General features: G+C 43.1%; 1 protein-coding gene across 1 annotated transcript; it reads left to right on the top strand.

Annotated features, from left to right (window-relative positions):
- Positions 1 to 1,194: 1,194 nt before the first annotated feature.
- Positions 1,195 to 6,118, top strand: inka2 (inka box actin regulator 2). Its single transcript, XM_066703414.1, has 2 exons — positions 1,195 to 1,233; positions 2,809 to 6,118. The coding sequence occupies exon 2, from the start codon at positions 2,815 to 2,817 to the stop codon at positions 3,805 to 3,807; it is 993 nt and encodes a 330-aa protein (XP_066559511.1). The 5' UTR covers positions 1,195 to 1,233; positions 2,809 to 2,814; the 3' UTR covers positions 3,808 to 6,118.
- The last annotated feature ends 7,746 nt before the right edge of the window (positions 6,119 to 13,864 follow it).

Below are 13,864 nucleotides of genomic sequence, written 5' to 3'. Positions count from 1 at the left end.
ATCCCCAAAGAGCGCTGGCAGAAGCTGAAAAGCAACTGCCGTGTCTGTGATGTTCAGAACTTACTGAAGTTTGCAGCTCTTAAGGCACAGGGCTGGTTATTTTCAAGTCGGTTTTGGAGGAGCTGGCTCTGAGAAGACTCCAGGCGAATTCACGTCACATGTACTGCTCCCCAGGGGAGAGTTATCAGATGTTCCTTGTCGATACACTGTAGCCTAATTTCGAGTGCTGCCCAATTGTTTTTAATTTTCACAGCCATATGTGCGATGCAGAAAGGGACCTCCAGATTGCTTTAATTGCCATTGTCTCTTTAATGAAACGTCAAATGACAGCCGGAGAAGAGAAGGTTTATTGTTCGGTACATGTGAAAAGACACCAGGTAATCTCCCCGAAACAGATGCTCTAATGCCTGCAAATCCTCTGCTTATGTATGAATATATTTTAAGTGGAAGTAGATCATAAAAGAGTAATGCCTTTTTCTGCTGTGACAAGGTATTCTGCTCATTTCTCTTCCCCTCGGAAAAGCCCGCCAGAACCCACAGAGGTTACAAAGACTGGGGATCTGCATGAAGCAAAACTTCAGCACAGAGAGAGGAAATGGTTTGCGGGGGGAAGACTGACCTCATCGCCCTACAGTGATTCCTTACTGGCCCATGTCCAGCTCAGTGAGGCAGAGGTTGCAAGGCTGAGATCTGTCCCACCGGGTTCAGTATCTCATCCAGTTGAATTAGGTAACAATAGCAGAGAGATCCAGGGCTGAGCAGTTCAGTAGAAGTTAGCTTAACTGAGTCCACCTGATGGCCAACTATGACCACACAGATGCTGGGTACCCACGAAACCACGGTCAGACACAGCTCCCAGCTCTGGTCTCTCATCACGGACGGGACACTAATTGAATCGATGAGGCGAGCAGCTCGGCTATTTAAACATATGTTAGTCCCCACCCCATGCCCCCCATCCGTCCCGGATCAGCTTGTTAGCTCCCACTCTCGCTCTATCTCTTTCTCTCTCTCTCTCACTTTGTCAATCACTGACGCTCGAGTTGGCGTATTTCTCTACAAGGGATTACGTCTAGACAACCAATTGCGTTGCAGGGTTGGGTGGGTTATGAATTGGCAGGGAACTAGATAAAGGGGTGAGAGTGTTGGGCTCAGAAAGGTGAGGAGACAGACAGAGAGAGAGAGAGAAAGAAGGAGGGACGGCAGGAGAGGGTGTCTTTGTGCGAGGTAAACGAGGTAAGCCGATATCTCTTATCTCTGAGGCTTAAACCTTTCTGCCGATGTAGCTGCGTGAGATAATAACTGGCTTTAAAAAGATGCAAAAGTGCACTTTAAAAAGTGCACTCAATTAAGTGTATCGCTGCTCTGCAAACTCTAAATCAGTTAAGTCATTTTCTGTCTTTGAACTCTAATGGGTGATTCATGCAGTTTACACTGTAATAAATTAAAACCTTGTGCTTAATCACATACATGTGCAAAATTAAATGTAGTGCCAACTTCCACATGCATGCACTGTGCAGAATTAGTGATATATATTCAGTTTTCTGCTTTAAAAAGTGATAATGTGATATAATTTCAGTATCTGTGATTTACCCTGATTCAGCGTTCACACTTTCATTTAGTTTTTTTGGCATTATTTCATATTTTAGTCTACTGCCTAGAGAACTTACAACAAACAATGTAACCCATCACTTGTAAACTCTTCACCTACATTTGGGTTATGTGTGTATGTATATCATTGGAGTAACCACACAAACTTGAACTGACCCACAATCAGGCATGTATCTCAATTAAATGTGCACAACCAACAATGTGAGTTATAGTTGGGGGAAGAAAAAAAAAATCTCAGGAAGATAAAGTGATATATGGACTGAATAAAAGCAGTTCTACCAGTATTTCTCCACAGTTAGTCCTCGTCTGCTCCTTGTTTTTGACAACTCCCTATAGGGAAGGGGTTAAGCAACATGAAAGCTGCTTTCAGCATGCTCTGCGAGAGCACGCACACTGGAGCACTCTTGATAGGGTCTTTCGCCTCCAACAAAGTACATCTCGCAGCTGCTGGGAGCTCACGTCTCTTTGAAATACAGGCCATATGCAGCGTTGGTAACTTAATACGGAGTGTGTGACAAAAAAGAACAATACGTACATACGATTAGGCAGCAGGGCAAGGCAAGGGTGACATTCCTTCGTATGAAACAGAAGACAGGACGAGGAACGTAAAGGAGTGTTTTATACATTATGGCAGAGACATTGTATTCATGTTGGGGGACATGCAGTAATTTGTGACTTAGCGCTGTACTTTGGATGAAGACAGCAACAGCTTATCAATAAACAAGAAAGCTCTTCTCTTCAAAACTGTCTGCAGATCGAAGACAAGGATGTTACATTTTGATTATATATCATATTAGTAAATTTTCCTTGAAGGGTTGGTTTTCAGATGCAGGCTTTCTTCAACTAAGGTGACAGATATTGTGTGTGAGGTATGAACTTAAAAAAGGCTTTTTAATTTAGTCATGATTGGACAGTGTTTGAAGTCCACGTTGAACTGTTTCTCAGTGACATGATTGTCTTCTAACATCATCTATCCTCCTATCACATCGAGAGCATTATGAACTTGGCCACTACCTCTTTGGGACATTTCTGGTCAGATAACACTGCCAGCTCTAGAGTGTCTCCGTGATGTATTGGTCCTCCACAAGGGCTTTCGCATCAAGCATTTGAAAGGATGAGCAGTGTAATCCCTTTTGTCATGCTAAATGGATTGTGACTTTTCTCATTTCTCATTTCTCTCTCTCTCTCTCCCCCTCATAGCTTTCCATGAAGGAGGCTGGGGACGGGCTGCATGCTCAGATGAATTGCATGATGGGAGCTCTGCAGGAACTGAAATTACTCCAGGTGCAGACAGCGTTGGAACAGCTGGAGATATCGGGACGCGCCAGCCAGGGAGGCCCAGCCCCCAGCTCAGCCCCTCCACCACCCACTGAGGTGCACCATCCAGCTGCCAGGCCCAATCGCAGGGAAGACCGTCGAGTCCTCAGAGGGAGCAGTTTAGAGACGTCCCCTTCTTCCTCCAGCCCTGAGTCGGGAATCTTCCATTGTCCCAAGAGGTACTCGAGACAGGACCCCCCGAAGGAAGACTTCAGAGGTCACCGGCTAAGCACCCCCATAGAGCAATGTCCTCCAGGCCCTGCTGTGGATCTGCCGGGGATCCTGCACAGCCTCTCGCGAGAGGGGCCCTCCGTGGACACCGAGCCGTCCCCCGACAGCATGGAGGACTCCAATGACTGGACGTCCTCTTTGATGTGCCAGAGCCGCAACCGACAGCCGCTCGTCCTGGGCGACAACGTCTTCGCCGACCTGGTGGGGAACTGGCTGGACCTTCCGGAGCTGGAGAATAAATCTTCAGAGGAAGAAGGGGGTGCGGAGGATTTGGAGGATGCTCACCCTTTGAGATTGACCCGCTCGCAAGAGATCTGCAGGAAGTTCTCCCTGACTGCCAACATCTTTAAGAAGTTCCTCCGCAGCGTCCGCCCAGACAAGGACAAGCTACTCAAGGAGAAGCCAGGCTGGCTGCCTCTGGACGACCCCGAGACAGAGCTGTCCAAGAGGCCCAAGAAAGCAGTCAAACCCAAGGGAAGCTTCTATTTTCCTTTCAGACCCGGCATGCAGGGCAAAGGGAGACCATGTCCCAGGGCTGTGGAGGAGAGGAGCCACCCAAGAGCTGGGATTTATATTGGCAGGGGTGGCCAGTCGGAGGTCGTAGATAAAGCACAACCAGTGTTTGATTACAACACAGCTGTTTGGGTCTAATCACAAGAGATTAAGGCGACAGGATTACTATCCATGTCCCCTAGCCAGATTTTGATTTCAAATGAGTACACTGTACAAGAAAAACCTAAACTGTTTTCTGACAAAACTGTGCACAGTGGAGCAAAGGAAACGGACCCAGTATGGGAGATGTTTATTGTCTTGTGCAAATGGGGGCTTCAGCTGACTTTCACAACCAGGTTGCATTCGTTACTTGAATTAATCAGAATCGACGGCGGATTACTCAAAAGGAAATTAGATATATTTTTAGTCGGGGGTGCTATCATCCTCTCTGTAAAGCACAGAAGGGCCTTTACTTCACAATATTGCACTTGGATATTTAAAAAAAAAATAAAGCCAAGGGAAACAGTGCCATGGGATTTGGGTAAAGGTTGTCTGACACTGGCAGACATTATGGAAATCAAAGTTCTCCAGGACCCTGACATTACTACCAGACATCTTGAACATTTCTTCAACTGCCAATGTTTTACTGCTGTGCTAATGACACACGTATCTAAATGCTTGGTCACTTGAGCTTTTAAGAGCTTCCAACATGATTACCAGTCTTATGAGTACAGGTTCTCAGAAACCACGGGATGAAATGAAGCCTGTAATTATTACAATAGGTTTTTAAACCAATTTATCCCACCTGGCATCACTTTACGTCACTTTGATAAGAATGATAAGAATATATGAGTTGCTCATCTGACTGTGGGAAGTGCCAGCCTGCAGGGAAACAAGGAAGCAGGCTTTGAGTCTGAACCTCCCCAGCCAACAGGAGTTTTTTTTTTTTTCTTTTCTCAGACGCTCTGTTAACTACAACATATGCTAGACAAGCATTGCAACTTTAGGGATGTTTGGTCTCCTAGGATCCCAGACAAGCACACGGCTTTACTGCCCTTACTGCCCGTTTCATCTGACAAAACCCAGGAGCTCGTGTGTAACGCCATACTGATAACACAAAGGAAGGTCCTGGTTTTGCAAAAAAAATTGCTTTTCTCTCTTTTTAATACATCGTAATGCAGGTTGAGTTGACATGGCACCAAGGCTTTTGATTTTGATAAAAAACAGATCATTGTGAAGTTTGCAGAGACAAGATTCACTGCATCGTTTTATTCCACTCACAGATTTGCAATTCACATTTCTTGCACTAAACTGATTCTATTTCCCAAACAATGACACCCCAATTGTTATTCGCAACATCCTATTTATATGCTCACTGGAAGACAATATAATACAATACGTGAGACTGATCTATAGAAAAGTTTCAATAGCAAGGGTCTCAACCGCATTGGCAATGAAGGTTTTTAAACAGATGAGGCACATTCTCTTCAGATAATGTGAGCACACAACGATAAAGCACATCCTAGTAGTTTACTCTTTTCTTAAAGTCTTAACAGCAATGTTTGATTCGGTGAGATGAAGTCAGTTGGTAGTCAGGATGTCACTGCCAAATCTGAAAGGCCTTGGTACAGGTGTGATGCCCCCTCTCCCGCTATCCCTCTCTCCTTGTCTTTAAACAATTAAGAGGATGGTGTTGATCAAGTAGTACGAGAACCATGCAAACAAGGTTACATTTGTGTTTATTGCCTTTGAGAAACAGATCCCGTTCTGCGTTATTAGCCATCGCTGTTGATCAGTGAGAGGTTTATGACACATTCAGATGAACAGACGTTGGCGGGGGAGCTCTGGATTTTGTGGACCAGAACCTGTATTGTTGAGAATCTATTTATAAAGTCCTCAGGGGCAATCCATTATAAGATTAGAAGGCCCTGCAGCATCGTATACGTAGTGGACATAAGGTACGTTATGGTCAAATGTAGAGAAAGTGTGGTTAAGGTGTGACCAATTACTGCACAGACTTCCCAGTGTTAAACTTTGGAAGGAAAACCCTCTTTCACAACATAACATAAAAACCAATACATTTCACAAAACCACAAAGCTGCCCATTTCAGGAACACCACACTACTGTAGAGCAGTGACGCCACACACTAATGGCGAGAGTGCAAATGCATTCGAAAACAAAGGCAGAATGAAAATTTGCTGAGCAAATTCACAACACACAAGCAAGGCTGTTACGTATTGTCGCACTCTGTAAGAGGGCGGGGGGAATACCTTTTTTAAATGACTGATGGTCTGTGTGTATGTCTCCTTATTTTGATAGTGTTCTGTTTTTGTTTTCTCCATTATTGTTATAATTGTAATTATTTATTTGCTTTTTTTGTAAATGGGGTTCGGTGAATCCACAGGGATATGGCTTTGATGGTTTAATTTCCTGATTCTTTGTATTGTAAATTAAACCGGTTTTAAGCAAGTTTATGCATTGGATTGAGTTTCTTGAAACAAATAAATAAATATACACATAGGGGTTCTGGTGGGAGGAAATACAATGAACTTGATGTCCTGAAAACACTTTGAGTGTGAGGTCATGGCGAGCTCAGTGCTCTGTGGTGAAGATCACACATGTATCATTAATGATCATTAATGTATAAAGACTGATGGTCATGAATTGAGAAAATAAAAGCTTTCAGTTAGAATGTATAGTCAGATAACGATATGGGTTCTTTGATTTTAAACGTATCTTTTTGGTAAAGGTAAAGTAACAATCAAGGAAACAAAAATAATTATGACAAAGAAATGAAAACAGGCACTGAGAGGCTCAGTAAACTAAAAAGCCAAACAAACAATAAACACCCGGGAACCCAAAGCCGCTGTCCTCTGGAAAACCCCAATTAACAAACCTCTGCACTGATCCACAGGAGCACACGGACATTTTTCTGCACCCAACAGCTGAGCCAACAAAAGCTTCTAGCTACGGTTCCTCCACCTACACAGCTTGAGCCGACTGATTGATCAGGAACAGCATTCCTTACATCAGTCCGTCAGTCAGTGAATCACATGCTGTAAGATGCTGTTTAGATCTTGCATGGGGGTGCATCAAGGGTTCACGTTAGAGCTGCAGTGCGCATGCAAACTGGGTGTCTGAACTGGAATACATGAACATCCCGTATTGATTCTAGTAAAGCTAGGCTTTGTCTTTTAGGATGGCTTCCTCAGGCCTGGGCCTAGCTTCGCCGTGTAGTATGCAGCCCCATAGGTTTACAGACATCAGCGATGTAGTTCTGCCAGTGCTAGGACTCTGACAGTGGTTTATTTCACAGAGGATGCATTGGGGGCATTATGTCCACTGAAGCAAAAGGCCGTTCTAAATCTGGAGCTCCGTGTCCTGCAAAATTGATTGCGACTTAAATAAATAAACGGATGACATGGTCCAGTGCGCAGGTTTTCTTGCAGAAGCTCTCTGTGACAGTGATGCACTACGAGCAGGTAAATCGAAGTAAACTTATAACATCACGCGGTACGCATGTACCCAGTGCAGATGTTTATCCTCGTGCACAAACTAGGCAAATTTTCTATTTTTCTAGACAAAATAACTACTTGGAAAGCCATTGCATGAAGATATTACATTATTATTATTATTATTATTACTATTAGCGTTCTGTAAGACAATAAATAGAAATTAGGATAGCCTCACAATGTCTCAGAAAATACAATTAAATTACAATTACAATAGTAATATATCACTATATATCACTATTCCATGTCACTATTCCATGGCTAAGGCAGGGAGATTGTGTGTGTTTGCTGCACGCATTGATAAAACATGTCTATGTACAGTAGTGTGACTTAAGCTTTTGTACTTTCATTTTTTTTAAGTATGTAGTCAAATCTCTTCATCCCACATCTTTGAAATGTGATTGATAACTTGTATTTCTTGATATGCACTTAATTGATGCCTGCACATTCGCATGCTGCAGTTTCTATTAACCCATCACTGAAATGTGAAACATTTGTTACAGGGCTTTGCAGTCTATGGACGCCTGACATCGGCAGACACTTTCCAACTGGCTGAGAGTGACAGCTTCCCATGGTGTCAGTGGAAGAGCTGCAGCTGTCACATGTCCTCTCTCTCTCTGCCCCCCCACCCCGGCCCCCCGGCCCTGCCTTCTCCCGCATACGGAGTCTCCCAGGGGACCCAGGGGGCTCTTGCTGACCACTGGCCCCTCTCCTACCCAGACAGCTGTCAGCAATCACATCTCCATGGCTGCCACAACTCACACAGTCTGTACTGTACAGTATCACAGGCACAGAAAACCTGAGACTGAGAACGAGCTGCCTCTCCCTCATTCATTTTGAGTTTGGTGTTCACATACAGCCATTCCCATCTCTCCATGGACTGATGAAATATTTAGGTTAAAGTAGAAGGAGTTCAGAGTTACTATTCGTTTACGGCTGAGTGGTTTAGAATTAAAGGCCGACACAGGTAACGTACTGTCTGGTATAGTGGTACCCCGGACAGACACAACACTTATTGTCTTAGGAGGGGGATCACGGTGAAAATTGAGATCAAGGTATTGTTTCCGTTGAGTCCTCCGGCACTCCGGTGGAATTTAAAGCCGAGGTTGCTGGGACTTCCCTGAACATCGCTTCTCCACATACAGGTTCAGCAAAGTGTGTTTTGTCCTTTGGGTTGTCTAGCTGCGACAGCTCAGGCTTGGGGGTCTGCAGCTCAGGATGTCATCATGCAAACGCTAAGACTGGGTAACGGGGTCAGGTAAGACCTGAGGAGAAAGATCATTTTCCAAAAGGGCAGTGAAGAAACCAAACCTGACAATGAAAAACAGTTTTTAAGCCTAAAAGAGCTATGAGATACCCCATGTGAAATGCCAGCCGGGTCTTTACTCTGCGGTCAGCCTGGGGTTCCGTTCACAGACTAACCGTCATGTTTCAATAGCCTCACAGCTGTTCAGCCAGGCCAGCCGGAGAGAAGGGAATGCACCCGCCTTTCACATGTTATATTTACACGTGTGTAGAAAGTTGAACTGGTGAGTAGCTGTCCTTTAGGATATATCTACATGAATACCGTTATAAGCATTTTCCCCACAATGAAAAGAAAGTTATAAATCTTGATTAACAATAAAAAGCTATTGAACAGAAAGCAAAAGCAGATATGATCTGTCAGACACCCTTAAGCTATCTCTTAAAGTAACTATCCCGGTTCCTGGAGAAACAGTCCTGCAGGATTCACATGAGATGTAAAATCATCAGTGACTAAAGGATGGGGAATTAAGCCTTTATGATTTACAAAAGCAGGGAAGAAAAGGTTTAATTAAAAGAACAAAATAAACACAATATACTGTCATATATCATTTTGCGAGAGGCTTGTTTATCAGAGACTGATGAACGACACAGAGTGATACAATTGGTATTTTCACTTGAAGACGACGATGCAATAGAAATTAATTGAATTGGTTAATGAGTGCAGGTGTGGTGGGCCCCAGGGAAGCTCTTGGGTAAACTGTGGAACATGCTGACACTGGCAAGAGTTGGCAATTAAATTACTACCTGTCACACATATATCAAACTCAGCTGCACTGGCCTCTGTTTTCAATTAGACAGAAATGTGGAGATATCTTATGTTCTCACCACAGTGAGCTACCAGTTTAAGGGCTGGTTTTACCAACCCAGATTAGCAGTAGTCTTGGACTATTCAGTGTTATTTTTAGGTAGAGTAGTCCAAGACTGGAGCTAATCAAGGTCTGTGAAACCAGCTGCAGTCGAAATCAAGACGCACTAGTCAAGAGAAACCAGCTGCAGTCGAAATCAAGACGCAATAGTCAAGACCAATGTGCTGCTGAAACCCAGTTTAACATTTTCTCCCTGTAAGAAACCAGACAATAACAGAGCAGCATTTCCAAACATGTCATATTTCTTATCTTAAAAGTGTATAAATGTCATCCTGTGCACAATTATCAGGATTCAAAACTGATTCAGTTACCAGTGACGCTTCAGGACACTTCAATGCAAATGGTACGAGTTTCACAGGATGTGTGTAGTTGTTTTTCATTGTTTCATTACGTTTAACCAGCATGAAAACAGAGACCGGTTACTTTAGGTCAGTTAAAGCGGATCCTGGACCAAATGGGGATGATTTTTAAATTTCACGATTTTGTTTTGTTGTTGTTATTTTTATACATTGTAAAGATCGTGTCTCTAATCCTTGTGTGTGATTTATAATAAGTTAATGGGTCGTGTGATGGGTGTCTCTTATTGTATAAGACATCCATTCCCCCCAAACGCACAAAGATTGTCTCTTATACAATAAGAGACCCTCTTCGCATGACCTATGAATTTATAGAGAAGAGTTGCAAATGAAAAGTCCCCAGACTCATATATTCACAAGAGGGATTGTCAACAGACAGCCTGTTTCTTTTTGTTGTGTTTCTATCTTGTTTACCAATTATTGTCTGTATTTTCATGTAAACTGTAAATATGCAACAGGGGCAGAACCTTCATTCCCCAGTGAGGAAAGGAACAAGACACAGCAATAAATTAACACTCTTCATTGTCCTAGTTTTCACGTTATGAGCTGAATCGATTTCTGGTTTACATTTTATAGACCATCAATTTAAATTCAATCATTATCAGAAAATTAGAATTTGCCCACCCTGTTTGAATATTTAAAGTATGCAGCAGTCCACGTAGTTACCAGTTAGTCAGGTTATCTGAACACCGAATATAAACCAAGGCTGATATTAATTAGAAGATCAAATTTGACCTTTCTTTTTATTCCCGCCCTGCACATAAAAAATCTTTATTCGACAACAAAAGAGGCAATTGTACCCCTGCAGGCAGACTCTTAACCTACTCAAATGTTAAGGACCCGTAATTGAGCCCCTACTGCGCATGCAAAGACCCCCGGGGCGGCTGACAGTTGATCCTGATCAGATGGCCGTGTAGCTGCGACACCGCTGATCCGGATCAAATGTGCCGATGGATTTGATCTGGGTCAGAAATGGCCGTGTAAAAGTGCCTATTTAGTAGCACAGCAGGGTATCTATGCTCCCAGATAAACTATTCACACCTCTCCCACGGGAATGCTTCCCATTTTCACTCATTAAATAAAGCAGAAAGGGTTTTCTGGCACTCAACACGACTTCCTCTAATCCAGATTAGAAACACCATGGACACATTCATCCCTCGTCTATCAATGATCCGGGACAAAAATGTAGCAGTTTGGTTAAATCTCCGATGCTGTTTTATATCCGAGTACAAGTCAGTGTAATCCTATATAATTCTACCTAGACAGTGTTCATAGGGATCCCCTCCCCCACCCCCAATTTTACTCCTAAAAGTACATCTTTATAGCATAATCCATTTTGTGTTGGTCACAAAGAATAACACAAAAAATCTAAAAACGGTTACGCAAAGACTTGGCAATGCATTGGAAATCTCTAACAACAACCCAGTGCAGCCAAGCATCCAAATTACCTGAGGTGTTTAAAACGTCCAGATGTGCGTTCTATTTTAATTTAATTTCTATAAAAGTACGCTGACGAGCACGCTTGTGTCGGCCCTCCTTTGTTGTGTTCACTTCAATCCTATTTCATGACACGAGGGACGGTTGTTCACTCGCTCGCTCTCCCGCTTCACTATCTTGCCTCGGGCCTCCATATGAAGATCAAGGAGTTCTGTAATCCCATGTAGTTTCCAATATACAGCTCAGCAAACTGATAGAGCGATAGCAGAAAAACCTAAAAGGAAGGAAAGCAGGGGGGTGGGGTAACAAAACAAAAAAAACTCCACCGAGTTGATTGCAATATGCAGGATTCATTGCATTGAGTGTACAGGAGTTTAATAAGGATACAGTCTATTTTATTTAATATATTACTATTTCATTATGTCAACTTTAACCCCTCTTTTACTTTCTATAGTTAAATATGTGTGATTGTGTTTAAACAATATTGCTCCTACCAGTTAGTTCATTAATAGATAAGAAGATAAGTTTGTGCCCATATAGGAATTAAAAATACTACTACAGTACTACTACTACTAAAAATAATAATAATAATACCAATGATGGCACAAGAGACAACACTTTCCATGTTCTCACATGAAGCCTAATCAAGTTACATGACAAACTCCAAAGCAGAAGTTGAATTGAACTGATTCGTGCTCTTGAAACGCTGATCGAGCGATTCACCCGAATATCTCCAACATCATTTCTCACACGGGATGAATCGCATCTGCTGGGGATCTGGCCCGAGGGCGTGCGGCATCACATCTGTGCATCTGGGAGAATCGGTTCCAACTCACTGAATTCCCTCCTAGACACAGATATCACAGCAAAACAAGGATATCATGTAATCAAAGGGTTGCTGCGGAGAACTCCATGACTGCAGCCAGCTTTTCTTAGCCCCAGCTCACGTGCACAAAAATCCAGCAGCTACAACAATAATACCTGCCCAAAACATGCATGCAGTCCACCTGTGATCTGGACAGATGCATCTACCAGATAAACTTCAAAACCATTCAACTCAGGCATGTGGAGAAAGTTACTCAGGCAGTGTAGGCAAGAGGCTGACGTTTACCACTCCATAATATAGCCAACCACCTGGTGTTTGTAACTGAAGACGCTGCTGACAATTTCATTTCCTACTATTTGCAAAATGAGAAGCATGTGGAGTAAATAAAAAATAAACAGTACCAGAGTACACATACATGCCTTTACGCTCTCTTGATTTTGAATTCAATCCGGGCCACCGGATTGGCAGACCTCAGACCTTCACAGGAATGGTAACATACGCCTGATCAGATTTTTCAGCAGATACTTTGGAAAGGGGGTGTGTATGTTTTTGCTACTGTTTATCTGCAGTTGAACAAAGTGGGAGCACAATGGGACAGGACAGTGGGCAATTAATTCAGTCCGATCTACATATCATTAATCTTATCATGTCTTTTGCCCACTTTCGGTTCCTACGCACACTCCACGCTCGACTCTCTCCTCACGGCCTTCAGAGACTCCACATCCCAGCTCTTTCTTACACTCCTATATTCATGCAAAGGGGATTCTGTCTCAAGCACAGACTCCCACTTCCCCATTTGGCTGTAATGAATTTGTTTTCTTTTCTCTTCTTCGTCTACCAGAAACAGAATTTCTTCTCATCGTGTTAGTTGGCGTTGGCGGATCTATCAGAATGCACCAATGGAGGAGTATATAAAAGGATGCCTCATGCTTAGCACTTACTCTTCAGATCCCCAGCATACATTAACTAATCAGCTTAGTGGTAAACTGTGATGAACACATTTAAAGGAGCCCCCCACCCCCCCTGGTTGCCCAACACCCCCCAACCCCCTTTTGATTTTGCAGTTAATTAAAAAATGTAAATGAGATGCAAATTGGTTGCTTAAACACAGACTCGGAGAGTACAATTTCTTTTCAGATGTGTCAAATGCCACCCCCTGCTTTCTTTTTGTCTGAACTTCCCTAGGGTTTCAGCCCGTTTTGCACAGAAGTCGGTCTCAAATGATTCCCCACTCGTAATTATTGCTGTATTTTTTTTTCCTTTGCCTTTGATTGGTGCCTCTCTCAGGAACACACAATGCACGGAGAGCATGTGTTGTTATTTGGAAATGAGACACAGTGTCTGTTGCAATATTAAACCTGGAATTCGTTTGAAGGCGGCCCATCGAGACCATATAATTACTAGTATTTGACAACCTCATCTTCTCAAAATTGTGTTCTGGAAATAGAAATAATATATAATGAAGCACAATTTGCATCAGCATAGACAATTCCGGTGTGAAAATCTACCAGTACCCACACAATCATATCATTTGTTAACTCAAGACTACCCAATGGAAACCCACCATCGAATAATGGGTCTGTAGTTTGACGAGTAGCTGTTATCATATCCCGGCCAAAACATCTCTCCGTAGTTGCAAACAGCATGACTTTGAGCCAACTATGAGCCCACATGAGCCAAGCTTTGCGTCAAGTGCAAGGTTTGACTACCCATTAAGAATCAATACTAGCCCAACACTGACACATGACCAGCATCCTGACATTGACCACAGGCAAGTGCTGGTGTTGAGCATCACAGTAGGGTGGTTTGCCATCCAGCTTCTCTGTGTATTTGAAGAACATATATTGTGCAGCCCTGACAGCATATGGAGGGGATGGATTATGCACTTCAGCATCATGCCATGCGGGGTGCAT

Source organism: Amia ocellicauda, chromosome 5, assembly GCF_036373705.1.
Source record: "Amia ocellicauda isolate fAmiCal2 chromosome 5, fAmiCal2.hap1, whole genome shotgun sequence".
NCBI lineage: Eukaryota > Metazoa > Chordata > Actinopteri > Amiiformes > Amiidae > Amia > Amia ocellicauda.
This window is presented reverse-complemented; position numbering and strand designations above follow the sequence as displayed.